Source organism: Sitodiplosis mosellana, unplaced genomic scaffold (genome assembly GCF_009176505.1).
Source record: "Sitodiplosis mosellana isolate CC-2019 unplaced genomic scaffold, AAFC_SMos_1.0 Smas_scaffold_6226, whole genome shotgun sequence".
Taxonomy (NCBI): domain Eukaryota; kingdom Metazoa; phylum Arthropoda; class Insecta; order Diptera; family Cecidomyiidae; genus Sitodiplosis; species Sitodiplosis mosellana.
Window position 1 is genome coordinate 10,628,321 of NW_022601467.1, and position 19,667 is coordinate 10,647,987.

The following is a 19,667-nucleotide window of genomic DNA, read 5'->3' on the forward strand; positions in this document are numbered from 1 at the left end:
TATAAATATCTATATATAAAGGATACACATTTTCACCACCACCACCACCACCACCAACACAAACCTACACACACACACACACAATACACACAATAATATCATATTTCTCGTAGACTTAAAGAAATAAAGAAGAAAATAAAACATTTTTAAACATCCTCAAAGTTCATAGTTCGTATAACTTTTCGTCTGAAAATGCACCCCCTTTTTTAAATAAAATTGATGTTTAGCATTTAAGTGAATAATAGAATATAAATGTTTATACAATTTTGTGAATGGTTTTATTCGTTTTTCTTCGACTTCGTCCCTTTGTAAATGCGACTCTGCCCCTTTTGAAATGGGTTTTGTGTGCCTTTTGGGCTTTCTCGATGGGTCCAACGATTGGCATGTGAAATGTAAGTCGCCAATCGATCGCGACACGTGTGTTCCAACTTTTTTTCCGGTTCGGTGGCTTTTGTAGCAGCCTGCTATTTTGCATATTTCGACTATTTTTATGTGAAACTTTTGTTTTTTCTTTCCTCCAAAGGTCAATTGTGATGCATACATATTGATATATTTGTGATGACCATCCGCTGTTTTATTGTCTAACTTAATCTCTGTCTCTCTTTCCCTCTCAGTCTTTTTCGCTCACTAATCGCTTCGTTAATTGCTGGCTATTCAAAACCTATGCGAAATCGAAATCTCAAGTTCAAATCGAAAATAAGAGAAAAATTTAGGCCGTTTGTTGTAATTTTATTTTTTTTTTTATTTATACATGCTAAATTTATTTTTTTTACAAATAAATAATTTCTGTCTTATTTTTTTTCCCATTTGGTTACTTTTCAATATAACTTAGAATAACTAATATTTTTTTTCTCATTAAATGTGTCACTTTTTTTCGCTTTTAATGTTATCTCTTGTCTCTTGGTAAAGCTAGGTAGAACCATTTGTTGTGTGTGTGTTTGTTTTTCTTTTTCTTCATCTCCTCCTTCATATGCCTCCACATTCAGTTTTTAGATTTCAATAATTACTTAGCTTGCCGCTTCCTACAGAATACAATTTAAACATATAATCTTTTAATATTTGTATGTTTTTTTAGTGGTTAATGCATATAGATTCATATATTTTTAGGAGCTTTTATTGTGGTAGATCTTTTTTGTTGGTTTTAAGCTTATGTATTTTTTTTTTTAGTTTTCAGTTGTTGATTTTTTTTTTGGAGTGATTTTTTTCATCTTCATGAATATCTTTTTTTTTAGTTTGTTTTTGGTTTTATTTTTTGTTTGGAGTGTGATCAGTACGTTTATTTAGCTGAAAGTGTGTTGCGAATCGGATTGAATGTAGATGAAGTTTCTTATCTAGGTGTTCGATTATTTTTATTATAGTTTGGATTGACGTGCGATGGTCGCGGTCCTACTGTATGTGGACGGGCTGCTGTTGGATAACCTGAAAACAATGATGAAAATCATCAAATACCATACAATTTTCATTGCACACTGACTCGATGCGATAGCGTTTTGTTTATTTCGTTGGTTACCTGTTAGCATCATGTTCATCGTTGGATAAATTCCGGTAATAGGCGGCAGTGATTGTCTAATATCGTTTTGCTGAGCCTTGTTCGGAAATGCCATTGACTGCAATTAAACAACGTGAAGCCATGTAGTTAGTTTCAGTATTAATGAAATGATGTCGTCGAATGGCAAAATGCAACCATCATTTGCAACTTACATGAGCAAAATAAGTTTTCCCGAATTTTATATACATTCCCGAATGTGGATTGTATGCAAACGGTTCACCACACAATGCAGACGATGGCGATGCCAATGAATGTGAGTCGGAATTTGTGTTGGAAATGTCACCATGGTACATTCGCACCTGTTCATTTGGGAGCAATTCAAAAAATACAACACAGTAAGTATATGTTCAATCATTTGATTGGATAAAAGTGAAGTAGTAGAATAAAAATTGGAAAATTACTGCTTTATGTTTCGTCGCGCTTACCACTCTAGGCCCAATGTTCGGTTGAATTCCGGTTTGATTCATTATCGATGTGTTTACGGTGCCTGTATGTGATTACAAAGAAACAAGAGAAGAAAAAGAGATGAAAAAAACACGAGGAACAAGCAAATAATTAGATCAGTATAACATACAGCCTAATGAGCTATATGACAAATGACACAGTGCGTAAGAGGGGGAGAGAGAGCGTGCGATCAACCGAGGGAAACAAACATTCTCGATAATTCGATCGGTAATACTTACCGCTAACGTACGATGAACTGGTTTGTATCTGAGAATGTTGCTGTTATTAAAATTGAAGATGTGATTAAAATTATGCAAATCGTAAAATTATTCGATTTCATTGCTTTGTTTTTGCCTTTCGGCTTTGCTATTTTCATTAATTGGTTACCTGTTGGTGATGATTATGTGAATGATGTTGATCACTTGACACGATGCTGTTGGGCGAATTGTTGCTTTCGGTTGAATTTGTACTCGGCGTATTTCGGTTGCTAACATTGCGACGCAAATCCAGCGGTTTGGGACGAGGAGCACGCGTACGATCATAATGATTATGTACATTGCTTAACGGCAATGTTGCGATCAATGGTTTATTGTGATTGATTGGCCTTTTTTCGGAGTGTTCAATGTGGGGTGCTGATGAACCTTGCAATTTGAAAATACCAGCAGAGGGAATGGATTCTTAATCAAAATTGTCGTGCTATTTTCATTTGTTAAATCGTGGTATGTGCTTGTGCATGCGTGTGTCTACTTACTATTCTGTGTGTTATTGGCTCGATTATATGCAGGCGGCGTATTTTCAGCGTGATGATGACCAGCACCACTAGTAAAAATATGCGTATTACCACTCGATTCAGGAATGGGATGATGAATTAACGGCCCCTTTCGACTGATGCCCGGATTATTTGGCATCGATGGTTGACCCAACGATTGATTGTTTATCGATAGTGAATTCGAATTGTGACTATTTATACCGACATTTGGCCGATATGGACCACCGCCACCACCACCACCACCACCAACGAATGGCTTTCGATTCGAGTTTTGTAGGTTTTTCTTTCGTTCGTAGCTCGTGCTGGAATGATTTGAAAAGTCTTTCGAATCAGGCTCATCGGTGTTCGCGTTAGAATTATTTGGTTTCAAACTATCATTCGGTGTGGACAGCAATGCTTGATGATTTTTCGTGCTATGAATTAAATGAGATGCAGGAATGCTAATTGATCTAATTTAATCGATAATAGGTGGATATGTTGTTGTTGTTGTTTTTTTTAAATGGCACTGTTATCCAGATTGGCAACAATCATGCACACACAATATTGTTTCTGGTTTTGTTTTAATTCATATTCAAACACACAAACAAAAAGATGATTAGCGTACAAATCTGATCGCCGATACACATCGCAATACAAGAAGATATTCCGATGCGGAAAGCGATCAAATTGTTTGTTTTTTTTTTCTTTTACTTGAGCGAATGTGCAACACATACATAAATGAACATCAGACAGACAAACAGACAAATAGAATGGAATGCATCGCAATGCATCGATTAAATCGTGCTCATTTGTGATTACTTACCGATGGGATGGATGGCCTGTGTTTGGTATATGTGATACTAATTTCGGATTATCGTTCCCAATGTTTGTCGGCAATGACGACGAACTTACGCTAAGCGATGTGTTTGGTAACGATTGAACCGATGTCATTGCTACGGCTGAGTTATTAGTGGCGTTCGTCGTTGTTGAGTTCGTAATTGACGTGGATGACGTCGATGGGGCAGATGTCATAGTCGGTGGATATTGAAAAACGTTCGGTTGCGAGGCAGCATTCGGTGTCGTTATCGACTTAGTTTCGTTTGTTGAATTTGATGCGTATAATGGTGTCTTTGCTACTGAACTCGGATGTGGTTGAATGCTATGTGGCGACTGAATGTGTGCTTTATTTCCGTTACTATCGTTATTATTATTCGAAATTGCGTTTGTTGTATTGTTCGTAGCTACCGCCGTGGTTTGTGTCTGCATCGTTTGCGGAACGTAGTAAGTCATTGCTTGTCCCCAATAGGGATATGCAGCAGCTCCTGCTGTTGTGTAAAACGACACGGAATGGAATGGAACGGAATAAATAATGATTATTATCATTATGTTATTATTGCTAAACTGCTATATTGATCCGGTGGGCATTTCGCTCACAAAATACGAGAAATATTTTATTCAATTGCAAACACAAGTACACGTACCGTTGTACGGATAAGTGTAACCAACTGGATAGTTGATGTATTGTGGAACTTGATTATTAGACGCAGTCGCTGGATTATATTGATCTGATGTGTAAAGTATTTGCCCTTGATAGATATTGTGAGAAGGAGCGTATTGTGCAGCTGTTGATGTGGCTGGATACGCAACTGGTACCACTGCCATGGCTAGAATAAAATCGGTCACATTTGAAATATGTATAATGAAATGAGGTGGCAAAGTGTGCCCCAGCGCAAAGTGCACACACTTCAAACACAATCAATTATTCACACGTATTCGAAAAAAAGAAGAAGAAGAAGGCACGAAAGGAGGAAGAAAATGAACGTTACCGGTGGATGGCTGTTCGAAGAACGCTAGCGGAACGCTACAGTTTCGACGATAGTCGGTTGTTGTTGCAGTTTGCTCATTCTGTTGTGTGCTAACTGGCACCTGTGCACCTCCTTGATCGTACATTGGCACAAATATTCCTCCCGAATATTCGTTGTCCTATTTTTTTTTTTATCGTGAACGAAGAAAATTTTATTTATTTTGTAAATTGCGACATACATTTTTTTAAAATTAATTACCACTGTTGGATATCCGTATATCATAGGCTGTTGAACAGCGTAAATGCTTCCATCCAGCTAAAGTGGCAGAGAAAAAGAGAAAGCAAACAAATGACCGCATTTTTAGCATCTCGCACATTTTTCGTTCCAGGATCTAGTAGGTGTGCTACTTACGCCTTGTTGATATGTTGTTGGAAATGTGGTTGGTTGTGTTGGTTGCGTTCCAGTAACAAATTGAACGCCACCTTCAATTGGTGGATATATGTTTGGCGGAGCAGCTGTATATCCTAAAACTGGCACAACCGCTGGTAAAATCTTAATTTCATCCTTTTTATTCCCTGTGTAAACACTTGGATTGGCTGTATTCGGTGCCGATTTTTCGCTTATCGTCTGTTTGGCAGTCCCGTTGGATGCCGATCCCTTACTATCATTGCTTGCCTGATTCAAATTCTCCTGTATCAAAAGTAAATTAATTTATTTCTCAATTTTGTCTTCTTCATTTTGTTGTTGGAAATTTAACGGGAAATTTAATCATTACATCAACATTAGTTGGAGTGGATTGATCGCTGGGATTCAATTGGAAAGTCTCCGAATCACATGGAATATTTGGACTAGTCGATTGACTCTTTACATTTAGATGCACTACAGCCTCTTGACAGTTATCTACGATCGATAAAATTTATCATTTAAAATCAAACACAATCAAGTTATTCATACGTTTATCATATTATTAATCGAATGAGTTCAAACGATGTAGCTCAACGTACCGTCTGCCTTTCGATCCAAGTTATTGTCTTGTATTTCTTGGTTGTTGTATGTTTGATTTAGTGGCGACAACAGTGAATTCATTGAAATATTTTTCGTTGGCTCCGGTAAAGTCACTTCTAACTCGGATGAAACTTCGATTTCCGGCTTGCACGCACCGCCACCATTTTCGTCACGTATGGCAGCAGCGGTGGCATTTGAAACGTTTTCTCTATCACATTTTTCACTTGTGCGTTGTACAACGACGACCGATTCGTCGACAACACTAACGTGTGTCGGTTTGTTGTGGTTTTTCTTTCGCGACAACGGAACTGCGCTCGAGTTTTCATTCACCGACAATGTTGGCGACGGAGTATTTGCTGGCGAAGCATTCGGTATTTGTAGCTTGTTGCCGGGCGGCAAATTGCTCGGATCAAAATGATAGATCGATCTAAAGAATGAGTTCAACACAAAAGGAAACACCAGCACACAATAGAACAACGGAACAGAGAATGGTATGAGAAAATTGATTGAGGAAGAAGTTTTCGATAAATGAACAATAAAAATGAAATTACCCGTCTTGATTTACGAGCGGTTTTAATGTTTGCGGATCGATGAGAACGCTGCCTTTTGGAACGCTTGCCATATCGGTTACCGCCCAAACGATGCCCGATGACACGGACTGTATCGGTTCGGGTGTATGACTTCCGCTGCCATAGCTGGGAGACGGTGTCACTGAGTCGGAGCGAAGTGACTGCGATTGTGTCTTGTACCTGTTGTGGCAAAGTGTGTAAAATGGTTTGTGTGAAAAGTGGGTCAACATTTTGCATCGGACAAATTGTCTGGGAAATTACCCGCTACTGGATGGTGACAAACGCCATGTATGTTGATTCGAATCTTGTTTGTTTAACACAGCACTTTTCGTCGAATTAACGGAATCGCCGCGAACGATGCGCGTTTGAGATTGTGGCCCATACCCGCCAAAGCTATGGCTCTTTTCCACGCTTGGTCGTCTATCCAGGCGGCCGCCTTCATTTGACTGATGCGATTGATGATTGTGTGGATGATGATCATCATCTGTACCAGCGTCCACATTATTTTTGCTACTATTTTTGCTGCTCGTATTATTCAAACCGTCACCCGAGTGCCAATTCTGCCAGAACTGTTCGATCGATTCACTGTTCATGTCCTTGAATATGCGTCGCTTGGCTTTTTCATACTCTTGTTCACGTTCTTCGAAGCTTTTTGCCTTGCGGTCGAGCAAATTTCCACGATCTGGACATGCCAGCAATCCTTGTCGATATTCATCGAAGCTGTGTGTATCTCGTTTTAAAATACTTTTGCGACTGGGTGTTTCATCGCTGAATGTGTCGGTGAGCAGGCTCTTAAATCGAATCTACAAAATGGAACAGAGAGAAATAAACCGCAAAACGTTCGGTTGTTAGTTGATTCATCTGTCAATAGCAGGCTTTCTCTCCCTCTCCCTCTCTCTCTCTCTCTCTCTCTCTCTCTCTCTCTCTTTCTCTCCGATTTTACGAAATCAAAAATGTCCATAAACGAAATTCCGTTCACTTACCTCGGGTAATCGAGTCGCTTTGGTTGTATTCACAATGACACATTGCACTGTGCTGTCAACATTATGTTCCATTCCAAACCATGCCGCCACTCGATGTATCAGCATTCGATTGTACGAAGACATTGTGGGGAACTTGATAACGTCACGACTGAAAATGTGCAACGGTGCGCACATACACAAAAACCAATGTAATTTGAATCGATAAATTCCAAAATTGCATTGGTGACTCTGTTTGATTTCACCGCAAAATAATCACAGGCAAATAAATGAATGAAATAAACAAACCTTTGATCTTGCGCTAAAGCGGCCAACTCTTTTTCGATTCGCAATAGCATATAACGATCCTTGGCGTTTTTGTTTAGCGTTATCTTGAAGAATTGCAACAAATCAACGCCACTTTGATCGGTGAAATGATCTGTTGCATTTTCCACAGAAAAATAGTCCGATTGGCAACCATTGGAAGTGGTATTCTGTGCTGGTTCCGATTGACCAACATTATTGCTGTTCGACTTATCGTATCCTACAGAAAAAACAAATGTGTGTCAATCAAATTATAAACCAAAATTGGACCCAATTTTAAATCGAAATTTTTCACAGCCACACTCATACTCAACTCACCGTAATTTTGCTTTTGTCTGGACTTTCCACTGCTGCCGCCACCACCACCGCCTCCGCTTTTCGTAATGGAACTATTTCGATTTTTCTTATATACAAATTCGACAGCGTTTGAACTTTCGTCGGCGTTAGATTTGTCCTTATCACTAAAATTTTCGTCGATACAATTTTGTTGAGTACCTTGTAACAATAAATCACATTTCTTTTCCACATCGTTCAGCAATATAGTGCAGCTGACCATGTTTGACGCGCTGTTGCCTGCTTTGGCAACATCCAGTGTATGAGATTTCGTTGATAAATCGGCTGAATTTTGAGACAGTACAACGGCTGCTGATCCTAAATTAAACACAAGCAATCCCATTTGTTTTTCGTTTATATTTTATCGATTCCATTTATGATATTTTCAGATTTTGTTGTAAAATATTAGAGAGAAAACAAATTGCAAAGCAAATTCTTCGTTTGTGTGTCGCAGATTAATTTTTTTTTTTCAATTTTTGACCTTTTTGTGATGCACAAACCGAAGAATTTCATTAAACAAAAAGAATAAACATTAATTGCCACCGAATCCAAGTATTTTGGACACTTGAAAAAATAAAACAACACCAACAGAAGTAGAATAGAAGTCAAAAACCATATGTACCTGCAGCATTTTCATTTACACATTCGTGGTTAATCCCATTGCCATCGCCTGTGTTCTCATTATTGTTATTACTACTAGAACTACTGTGATCGGAATTACTATTAACTGCAGCAGCACTGTGTTGTGTATTGTTATTGTTGTTAGTAGAGTTATTGTTGTTCCTGTGAAATTTGGAATTTCGGATTTTAATTCATTTGTACAATTTCATTATTATTATTGTTATTGTTATGATTGTTACTAAATTATCTGGTTTTGGGACAGATATTGTGTGGAAAAAATGCATGAGAATGGGTGGATAAGAAAATATCTCAGTGCGAATGACCAATAAATATATATGGCAATTCAATTTTTAAATTCCCAATGAAAAGTCAAAACTGTGAATTAAACAAAGATCTAGCAATAAAAGTGAAGTGCCAACACACATGGAAAGATTGAGAGTGGTGTAGCATCATCACCAGCCATGTTGATTAAATAAAGATGAACCAAAGGCAAAAGATACGAAAGGAGTGGTGATTGATTGTTTATTATTTGAGTGGTGAATGAATATATGCATTGCATGCCATAGAAAGCTGCAATGTTGGAGAATATTTACCGAGGTGATTTCGACTTTGGCGGCGTTAATTTTGGAAATTCTAAGTCTAGTTGCGATACGTTGAGATTGCCATTGGGCGCAAACAAATTCGGTGTTGTTGTAGACGATTGCTGTGCGTTGTTGCTTTGCATGGTATTATTACTGGTGGCATTTACGGTGATTGGCGATTGGGATGACATTTTACTGTTGCTACTATTGTTGTCTGCTTTTGTGGTCGGTTCATTGATCAGTGACACTGTCGATTGGCTGCTATTATTTCCGGATGATCGGGGTGTTGGCGTTTGTGGCGGTGATGTGCATTCATGCATCGCATGGCTTCGTGTCAGAAATTTCCCTTTTCCATTATTCTAAGCGAAATTCACAGTGCGAAAGTAGAAAAAAACATACACATAAACGTAAACACAGTGTTGAAGGGGGGGAAGGCACATTCTCATTGTGTTTAATTGTTTGATACGAAAGGATTTGTTGTGGTTTTCGATTTTTTATGAGTTGAGAGCGAGAGAAAGAGAGAGATAAAATCAGTCATACTCACTCTTTGCTTGCCCGATGAGTTGTTGATATTGTTGTGAAGCTGCGATTGTTGCTGCTGTTGCTGCTGCTGCTGCTGTTGTTGTTGTTGTTGTTGTGACATTATAAGCCGAGTGTGTTCAAAAAATTTGGGGGGAAATCGAGCTGATAATTTGCTTTCTCGTTACGTTCTGAGAGATCTTATGTAGATAAAATGTCTATTTTGGCAATATCGAAGTAGATTGGAGTTATCGTTTCAATGTCTTCATCCTGGATGGTCGGTCCACAATCAGCAAAAATGGGAGAAACAGAAAAAAATAGATGCAAAAAAAACGTTAAAATGCAATGTGCCAATTTATAAACGGACAACAACAGAAAAACGAAAGCAAAAAATGACAAAGCATCGAAAACGAAATGAGAAGTCGCCAACGAAAATCCGTGTCGATGACGTTTGTAAAAATGAATTCATGAAAATAACAATAAAACATGAGAGAGAGAGAGAGAGAGAGAGAGAGAGAGAGAGAGAGAGAATCGAAACACTACGAGTTTCAAAGGAAAGTGTTTGGCTGCCTTCAAAATTGTCCAATGCCACTGCCATTTGTCACATTGAAATTAATCACTTACCATTTTATTAACGATATGGTTTAGTCTTTGGGGTTGTGCTGCTTACGGCGATCAAACTGAATGCGAGTTGTGTATTTGTACAAAACGAAATTCTATTGTTTGCTCCTTTTTTTTGTTAGTTTAATGTCAAACTTTGTCCATGAAAAGCACAATAAACTGGTCGAAAATGGGAAAGAGAAAGAAAATGTGTGAGAGAGACTGTGTGAGCAAGAATGAGCGAGCGTGTGAGTTAGCGCGCGCGAGCAAGCGAGAGATATCAAAGAGGAAAAAAAATATTGTATGTATATGTGTGTTTGCAGCGAAGAACGTTTACGTGTCCGTGGTTTTCAATTCAATTCTTCACTTATATTTATTATTGCTATTATTTTGATTTTTTTTTGCTTTCGTTTTGCTTGTGTGTGTTTTTTTCTCTTCTTTTCTTCTCTTCTCAGTTTTGTTCAAGTAATTTTGCTGCGTTTTTTTTCGCTGTGTTCTCTATACGAAATAATTTCCCTTTTTCGTTCAAACTTTATTCGGAGTAATATTTGTGTTGTTTTGTTGTTGTACACGAAAGACGAAACAGATTCATGACATAACATGCGCAATATAAATTTCGATACACATGAGTCCATAGGAATACAATCACATTCACATTCAATAATGAACACGTTTATGATACACATTGTTTGCATCCTGAATAAAATCACAAAATATTCTCTTTTTTAACTTTTTGTTAAAGTATTTTTTGTGTGTCCGTTGAATTTGCTATCTCTCTCATCCTCTCTTTTTCTCTAGTCCTCTTTTATGTACAATTCACATTTATTGTTGCTTCGCTTGCATTTTGATTTCATTCTGAATGCACGGAGAATTAACGCATCAATTAGCTATACTTGTGCTATGTATACACTCTTTTTTTGTTTGGTATTGTATGTTCATCAAGTATAAACAGTGAACCAGCAGCGAGATGAAAATGAATGCGTTTCGCTTTGCGTATACATATGTATCACATGAGAGACGAATGGGAAAAGCTAGGCTATTTATTTTATCTACATATCTCTATATATGCATATAGACACGCACACAATATATGTACGTATGGTTTTTTGTTGTTTTTCTTTTGTTTGTTTTTCACATTCGATTTCAGTGGAGAAAATTGTCACTCGAATAAGCGCATTTTGGTCAGTTGTTCTTTTGTTCTGTTTTGTTTTTAATAGAACATAACTTTTTTTTTCTCCCTCCCGTTGTTTTTGTCTCTTTCTCTGTATTATGTACCATTCGATGACCGTATCACATTATTGTGTTACTCTATGTGATGATTGAAATTGGCATTTTGATTTTTGTTGCTGTTGCTTTGCTTTGATTTCTTCAAGAATATATCTGTTGAGCGGATGTTTTGTTCGCAGTCGTTGGCGTTTTACATTTGTTACTTTGGCCAAATCATCACTTCGGAATTTGCTGTGCAATTGAAATAATCTGATGATTAATTCAATGTAATGGGGTCGTTTAAGTCCTAGCGTGAGGGGCTGTTTATTTGGATGGATGAGAAATGAAATACGGAGATGGAATGTAGTTCATCAAATTTATCATTTAATATTTTGATTGTGTTACATAACGACTTCTGACTGATGATTTGGAAACAACGAAACAATACCGTTGAATTGAGTTCGAATGGTCAAAATGAAATGTTTTTTGAAATAATCCCTGAAAAGCATTGTGAAGCGAAACAAAAACGAAACACTTTTCTGATTGCCTGTGTGTAAATGTTGTCTTTTAGGCACACAGGCGAAACACTCTCCAAACGGATATAAACGATAATAATTGTATTTAATAAATGATATCGGTGTTTCGTGTTTCGTGTTTCGTGTTTCATGTTTCATGTTTTATAAATGGCTGAAAAGCAGTAACAACAACAACCACCACTGGATCATATCCTGGTCTATTATGGCTATGTCAAAGTGAGCGTCTTTGATTGAACGCCCCACAGACAGACGGGGAGGCAGCGTAACATCGACGACATAATTTGCCTGTCCTGATTTTATCGGATAAAAAATTTAAAGGAGAGTCGTTTATCAACGTGGTGACGTTGTTTGTTTAATTTTTGTTTCCATTCGTTTTTGTTTTGTTAATGCGACACACACACACACACACACACACACACACACCATACACGAATACACACAAGTACACAACAACGCACGGCTACTCGAAACGAATTCGAATTCAAAATCTAAGTCTAAATCACCAATTGACGTGAATGAGGTGGAATTGTGGCCGAGAGAGAGTGAGAATGAGTGTGAAACTTTGTAACAATGCACATCGCACAATGAAATCAATGCATGAATCCACAAACTAATCCGTAATCATAGCTCAACCACCAACAATAATAACCACTAACTATGTAAATATATGTATAATTCCTCGAAGGAATGTATGAGGCGAAAAAATTCATATTCACACTGCGTATTTTATTTCGTATACAGTTTTTTCCCACTTGGTTTTCATCGTTTCATTTCTTCGTTCATTTTGCAGCTTATCGAAATTGTAGAATTAGATGTCTGTTGCTTCGATTCACATTGTTAACCAATAATCAATTTTAAAACGGGGACGAATCAAAAACACAAGTGATAAAAGCTGCACAACACAATGCACAAAACACAACTAGAGAAAAACACTTAACACTCTACACACCACCGACCGAAAAATATATGTATTCATTGCACACAAAAAAACACAGTACACAGCACACGACACACGAACACAGCAGAACAAATCCGAATAAAAAATGTTTTCTCTTTTTTCTCGTCGTTATTCTATTCTCTCATGCTCCCCATCCGTGTGTCATCATACATTTCCAAATCCAAACTATTTACTTTTTCTTTCTACTCTAAATTCTATTTGGATAAATCAGCGCCGAAAATAATAATAATAATAATAGAAAAAAAACTCTAGCTATATTTGGTAGCTGTGTCGTGATTTATTTTATTTTTTTTTTTTCTTCTCTTAGCTAAGAACTAACTCCGTATCCATTTACATTAGATGTTCACACAAATGTCGACGTTTGTTGTCCTGTTGAACTGCAATTCTATTGATATTATAACGAACTGATCCGATTTTGGGAAAATTTTCTTTCTACCCAAGATCATACATATACACACATCACACACAAAGCAGGAGAGAAATCAACAACAACAACAACAAAACTAGTAGCACAACACACAGCATTTATGCCAAACAAGAACGACGGCTAACGGCGACGACGACTACGACTACGACAACGACGTCGACAACGAAATATACTCTATATAATATTGAAAGCGAAGAAGAAGAAGAAGAAGTCGAGAGAGGAGGCAAAAAACGCAGGCAAACATCGCAACGGCACATTCGTGTCGACACATTTCAATGCAGTGTGCCTGCGCGAATATTTTCATCCATCCCAATACACACAAAGGGATACACGCTTCTCACACGCTCCACATACAGCCAACAAAAACATACCATACATTCATATTCGCGGATGAAGATGGGTTTTTCCACATTGGTGTGCGTGCGCATTGTGTGTGTGTTTGTGTCTGTCTGCCTGTTGGTGTGAGTGTTTGAAAGCCTGATGCCTGTGCACTTTATTCGCATTAGATTCGATCCTATGTTTTAAATATTTTCAAATATACCGACGTGCCGTGTATCGTTGCCGTTCACAACGCAGTGGCCCATTGTCATGTTGTACTGTATTCCTCCATATACAGGCGCATCGGAGAAAATTTGTTGGATGAAAAACTTGCTTGGACGACCGAACGAATGAACGAACGCTCGTTCACTCGCTCACTCGCCTCGTTCGTATGCTAGGCAAGTGAGTGCGCGATTTTGATTGAGCGAGAATCAAATAGTCAATCGAATAAACGTACACACACACCGTACTTCAGTTCACTTGTGTGTGCAATTCATATATTTTCCACTTTTATCAAGAGAGAGGGAAGAAGCGAGAGAGAATTATGATGACTGTCACGGATACATGTGCACACACAGTGTGCCAATCCAATAGTTTGACGGATCTCACTTCTTTCTTTCGTTTTTTCGTTCTTTCGTTCTGCCATGCTTTCTTCTGCATTTTCCATTTTTTCTGTTGATGTCTTGTGTTGTGGTGGTCGATTGACGAAAATGTGCGAAGTTATCATTTTACTTGAAGAGGAAACGCGCGCGCGGTCGAAAAAGACGTTTATTCTCTTCATGTTTTTTTCTTCGATTGGTGCGTTGTTGGTCACACGCTTAGCAACGTTCGTACATCAAACCGAATATGATTGCGATATTGCGATTCATATCCTATAGCATAGGTTCTAGCGCATATTTTTCTTTTGTCTTCTTTCAATTCTATCGAAATTTTGTGTAGAGAGACTATCTCCTTCTCGGTTTTTCATTTGAGCTAACGCTAACACATACTATCTATTTGCACGTCGTAGCCAAAGAGCACTAGATTCATGTTATGTATCGTCCGCGTGTATTCGTGAAAATAGGGTAAACGACGAAGAAGAGCTCAATAGCAGCAGCAGCAACATCAGCATCAGCGTCAGCACCAGCAAAGAAAGAAGAAGCGGCAGTCTCACATTTAATATTTGGCTCTATTCTACTCGCCTCCTCTCTTTTGTATGCTGTACGAGCATCGCTACTGCTGCAATTGCTATTACAATTGCTGCTCCTGCTGTTGTTATGGTGGTTCGATGGATGATTTATGTGAAAATTTTAAAACTTCCGGCGATATCTATGTGTGCCTGTACCGAAAAGCCATATTCGTAGCTCAAAGTGAAATGCGCACCGTAGCTGCCATACCATCACATACGCAATGATGTTAAAATGCTTTTACAACTTTTCACTATTAAAGACCCAACGAGGCATTTCCACATTAACTTTTTTTTTTGTTCCCAATGGATGATGGGAAGGTGGCACCTGCAACATATTTCGGAAATCTCTGCTTCAAGAAATAAAATGAACGAAAGAAATTCAATTGAATGTGTGCCATTTTTATCGAAAGTTTTAGTGTTAGCGTGGATTTTGATATGCTGTTTGCGATGGTTGATGCTTTGTTTCGCATCGTCGCTTGCCACATTTTCGATTCTTGCCTTGTTGTACGATATACCCCTCATTCATCACATCAGCCACATCTAAAATGCGTGTGCATAAATGTAGGTCTGTTTTTTTTTCTGTTCCATTACATGTGCACTATCGCATCGATAACTTCAAGCGTGTTACTGCTGTTTACTGGTTTATGTATTCGAATGGAACGAATGAGAGCGAGACAGAGAGAGAGTGAGAGAGAGCACGCGCTCATCTCATAGCTCCACGTCATGAGTACATTGAATTTTCCCATTCTTTCGGGTATTCATTATTACGATTATTTTTATGTCGGTATTAGTACACGGAGAATGGATTACAGGCATCGTTGACGGAATGGGACGGGGTGGAGTATAAAGCGGACAGCAAGAATTAAAAAGAAAAAGCAAAACTGAAACGACATCGTCTTCGCCGTCAACGACGACGGCCACGATGACTCTTAACTGAACGCAGAGAGTGAAATATTGAGAATAAGGGCAGAAAATTCATATTCTGACCTACAACACATAAGTGTATCGATTTATTCTCGTATAGCTCTCTCTCTCTCTCCGCGGGAAAATGCGGCCCATCATCAAATGGATTTTGTGTGAACGTGTACGGTGAGAGCGAGATACGCGAAGAACGCGCGGCGCGCGTTGTAGTAATATGCACATTATATGTGCTATCGTAGCTTATGCTGCCAAAGAGGCAATATGTACTACAAAAAAGGGGAAAATGAAAAAAAAATCCGTATATTTTTCTGCATGAGTATTTAAATGCGTATGATTTGATTCTGGGTTTCGCGCGTCGTGTACACAAACGGCAATTGTGTATGTACATAAGTGAACAGAAGCTGAAGAATGCTGTTGTTGTTGTTGGTTGTTTGCGATGCGCCTGTATTTTCAATCGGGGATAGTGTTGCACATGAAATGAAATTCAAACAGCTGGTAAACTCGTAAAAATCCTCAACATGCACGCACAACCACAAATACTCGCTTTCTCTCTCTCACACACACACACGCGTTCAATCATCATGCATAAATGGCAGTGCATGCATCGCGTAATGGCTTTGCATGCAAATTGTTTTCTATTCCTGCCACTTTGCAGATGCAATTACAATAAGACAACGCAAACAAATCAACTCATTCAGTGGAACTGTTTGTTCATGCTATGCGATAAATGACCATTTTATTCAAATTTTTGCGTCTTTTTCAATTTGAATTTCGGATTCCATGCAGCGTACATTTGCTATTCAGATTAGCCTCGAATGTAAATGATAATGGGCTACGAATTGCTTACGCATTTAAAACGACCAAATTAATTGAAATCGTTGATATGGTTGTAGTAGTTGGATGGTCGGCTTTCAGAAAAATATTAACTGGACGGCTGGCTGTCCGACATTCAATTGATTGCATCAAAATGGATTTATTCAATGTTGATGTTCTGATTTTCATTTAGCGTAGTCGTCGACATGGTCGACATAGTCAAAGGGTGTTGCATATATGGGGCGAGCCATTCAATGGAGTCTTTCGTCGGTCGGTCGGTCGGTCGATCGTCGCTGTTTTATCCGTCGACGTAGTCATCGTCGTCGTCGTCGTCGTCATTTATGTGCACTCATTGTGTGTGAAAATGTACATTCCTGGATGTCGTTTGGTTGTTAGTGCTGCGTATGCATTGTGGTGTGCGATGCATTAGTATTGGTGTTGTTGCTGCTGGGCCATTGCACACTCGTTGCAATCAATGGACATGGACATCCGTAACAAATGGTAATGGTTAGAATCTCTTCATGACCCAGATAAATATTACGCAGTCTCTGTTCGATCACACAATTAAAACAACAACAAAAAGATGAGAAAAAAAAGAGAAGAAGACGACGAAGTATGTACAAGATCCAAAAATGTATGGCATGCGGTCGCATATGTACACACTACTTTACTAATGTATTTTAGTGCATGTATTGAATAAATGAATCTCTGAACTTTGTACAAAATGCGCTGAGAGAAAGATGATTTCTTCCAAATCAAAACTTTTATCAGAATGTGTAATTAATGTCGTTGTATCATCAAACGCAAAGGAATCGATTAGCAAATTACTTGCACAATATTTCAAGTGTTGAGACGTTTAACATTACTTAACAAGCTCAACAGCTTAATGTCTCGATGTTGGTTTTTTGTTTATTTGCCAACATTTGGTTTGCTTCACAATTTGCATTATATATTAGTAGCATGTTAATTAGTAAAAATGAGTTTAGTGATTTCTCGATCGAAATCATCTCCAACATTTTTTTTCTTTCTCTCTTTCGAATGATCATTAACACTTTAAACATCAAATCTATGATTACCTAACCATTGATCAAACAGTCCAATATGTACATTTAATGTTTAACGTAATATTACTTTTCCGTACACAACGTGTCAAGGGAAAGTATAGGAATTGGTCCCGAAAACTTTTTTCGCAAAATTGGTTTAGATCATCATAAAAACTCATGAAACGCGTAGAAAACCACTTTTTGAGACACTTTTCCGTTCGTGTGCCGTCGTTGTCGTTGTCGTTGTCGTTGTCGTCGTTGGTGTGTGTTAACACGATAACTCAAAAAATAATTGAGATAATCAAAATCTGGAAACGCCAAAAGTTTTTTATTCGAAAAACTTAGTTTAAGTTCGAAGATGAGCCATTTTCGATTTGATCCTGGGGTACTTGCCCTAAGAAAAACCTCAAAAAATTGATACTTTTGTATGGAAGGTACCTGTAAATCGACTCCGATTGGCTTCAAACTTTCTGGGAATCTATTTTTTGGGAGAAAAATAAGATTCTGAAAGTTTGAAACCAATCGGAATCGATTTACGGGTACCTCCCATACAAAATTTTTGAAATTTTGACTAAAATTACCGATTTTTGGACAATTTTGTATGGGAGGTACCCGTTAATCGATTCTGATTGGCTTCAAACTTTCTGAGGTTTCATTTTTTGGAGAAAAAATAAGATTCTGAAAGTTTCATGTTGATCGCATTTGCAGAAGTTTGGTTTTTGACCCTCAATTTTTTCCAAGAAAATTTCGACAAAAATTGAGGACAAAAAATCAATCTTCTGCAAATGCGATCAACATGAAACTTTCAGAATCTTATTTTTTCTCCAAAAAATGAAACCCCAGAAAGTTTGAAGCCAATAGGAATCGGTTTACGGGTACCTCTCATACAAAATTGTCGAAGTTTTAGTTGAAGTATCCGATTTTTCACTTTATTTTTATTATTATATTTTCGCTGCCTTTCAAGAAAATTCACAAAAAATAACCAAAAGTACCTACAGACAACGCAGGCAAACGGTACCGACGCAGCGCCTTGTTGTCAATTCCCATACAAACGAGCCCAGAAGCGACAACTGCTGTTAGCAAGAGTAACTACAGTACAACTTACGTCAAATTCAAAAGCTTGTATACGTATGTATACATGTTTAAGTTGCTCATCGAGCGATTTTCAGTTTTCCAGCTCAATTTAATTTTTTTTCTATTGAAGAACGTCAATATTTTTTTAATCCGATGCAGAAAAATCAACGTTCTGATTTTAAAACGTTAAGTCCGGGAAAGTCAATTTTTTTTTTCGTGTTTTTGTCAATACAAGAGTAACAAAGCCGATGATATGTGACAAATGATGACACATTGATGTAAATAGTGAAATGCTGTTCGATTCTGAGCCATGAAATAATTTTTTCTTTTAATTTTGAAAATATATCAAGGGATATTAATGACTTCAGTGAAGTCAAGCACGTTTTTATGTTCGTGTGAAAAAACAACCATTCAAAACCGTTCAAAACGATTCAAAACAGTTGATAACAGTATATCCTAATATATCCAATAGCCGGAATATGAAATGTCAACAAATGAAATTACAACTCGATGGAACTTTTTTTATTCACTCTTGTGTTGACAAAAATACGCAAAAATACGGAAACATTTTTATTTGAAATTTTAAAATGAGAAAATTGATTTTTTGCATTGGAATGAACAGTTAAATACGCTTTTTGATTAAAAAAAACATAACATGATTCTCGTGAACAGAAAGTAAACAAATGAAGTGACACTTGTTCGTATTTATTCAAAACAGTGAAATTCCTTCTGGGTACTCTTGTATTGTATTATTGTAAAATTTGATTTTACGTTTAAAAATAAGAAGATTGATTTTTACGCAACAAATATTTACGCTATTTAGTGAAAAAAAAATAAAATAGAGCTAGAGAACAGAAAATCGCTCAATAAGCAACTGACACATGTATACATATATATACAAGCTTTTGAATTTGACGTACGTTGTACTATAGTGACTCTTGCTAACAGCATTTGGCGTTAGTGCAGAGAAGGCGCTGCGTTGAACGGTACGGAAAAGTTCGGGATTACCAATGTAATTCTTTTTATTATCTACGAGTTTGTCGTTAACATCTTCGCATGGAATTTAACTGAACTGAGCACCACTTTAATTTTGGGCGTATAACACAGCACGTTTCTCGTGCTAATCAATATGGGCATCATCGTATT

General features: G+C 37.6%; 1 protein-coding gene across 41 annotated transcripts; it reads right to left on the bottom strand.

Moving 5' to 3' along the window:
• Positions 1-708: 708 nt before the first annotated feature.
• Positions 709-13,336, bottom strand: LOC129577889 (protein encore). Of its 41 annotated transcripts, none has more exons than XR_008689051.1 (25): positions 13,092-13,336; positions 10,082-10,237; positions 9,483-9,727; positions 8,951-9,297; positions 8,359-8,519; positions 7,722-8,054; positions 7,389-7,623; positions 7,104-7,251; positions 6,382-6,923; positions 6,103-6,300; positions 5,551-5,978; positions 5,322-5,446; positions 4,958-5,236; positions 4,805-4,861; positions 4,568-4,724; positions 4,223-4,405; positions 3,565-4,066; positions 2,745-3,175; positions 2,381-2,634; positions 2,233-2,272; positions 1,975-2,036; positions 1,702-1,848; positions 1,511-1,607; positions 1,275-1,419; positions 709-1,022 (listed from the first exon to the last, which is right to left on the bottom strand). XR_008689051.1 is itself a non-coding variant. In XM_055465676.1 (24 exons), the coding sequence occupies exons 3-24, from the start codon at positions 9,579-9,581 to the stop codon at positions 1,328-1,330; spliced, it is 4,950 nt and encodes a 1,649-aa protein (XP_055321651.1). In that variant the 5' UTR covers positions 9,582-9,727; positions 10,082-10,237; positions 13,092-13,336; the 3' UTR covers positions 1,256-1,327. The 41 variants fall into 41 exon arrangements, 38 of the variants coding, with proteins under 38 accessions (XP_055321651.1, XP_055321682.1, XP_055321656.1 ...); XR_008689050.1 differs by having other exon boundaries at positions 1,951-2,036; positions 2,381-2,670; positions 13,092-13,298; XR_008689052.1 differs by having other exon boundaries at positions 1,951-2,036; positions 2,745-3,064; positions 13,092-13,297.
• Positions 13,337-19,667: the final 6,331 nt, after the last annotated feature.

What these genes read in the sequence shown, in the direction of transcription:
- LOC129577889 (XM_055465672.1), bottom strand. Translation starts at nt 9,581, where the DNA reads ATGTCACAACAACAACAACAACAACAGCAGCAGCAGCAGCAACAGCAG. An exon ending in CCGCTCGTAAATCAAGACGG is followed by an intron (nt 5,979 to 6,102) that starts GTAATTTCATTT and finishes CTCATTCTTTAG; the next exon opens with ATCGATCTATCATTTTGATC. An exon ending in CCACTCCAACTAATGTTGAT is followed by an intron (nt 5,237 to 5,321) that starts GTAATGATTAAA and finishes CTTTTGATACAG; the next exon opens with GAGAATTTGAATCAGGCAAG.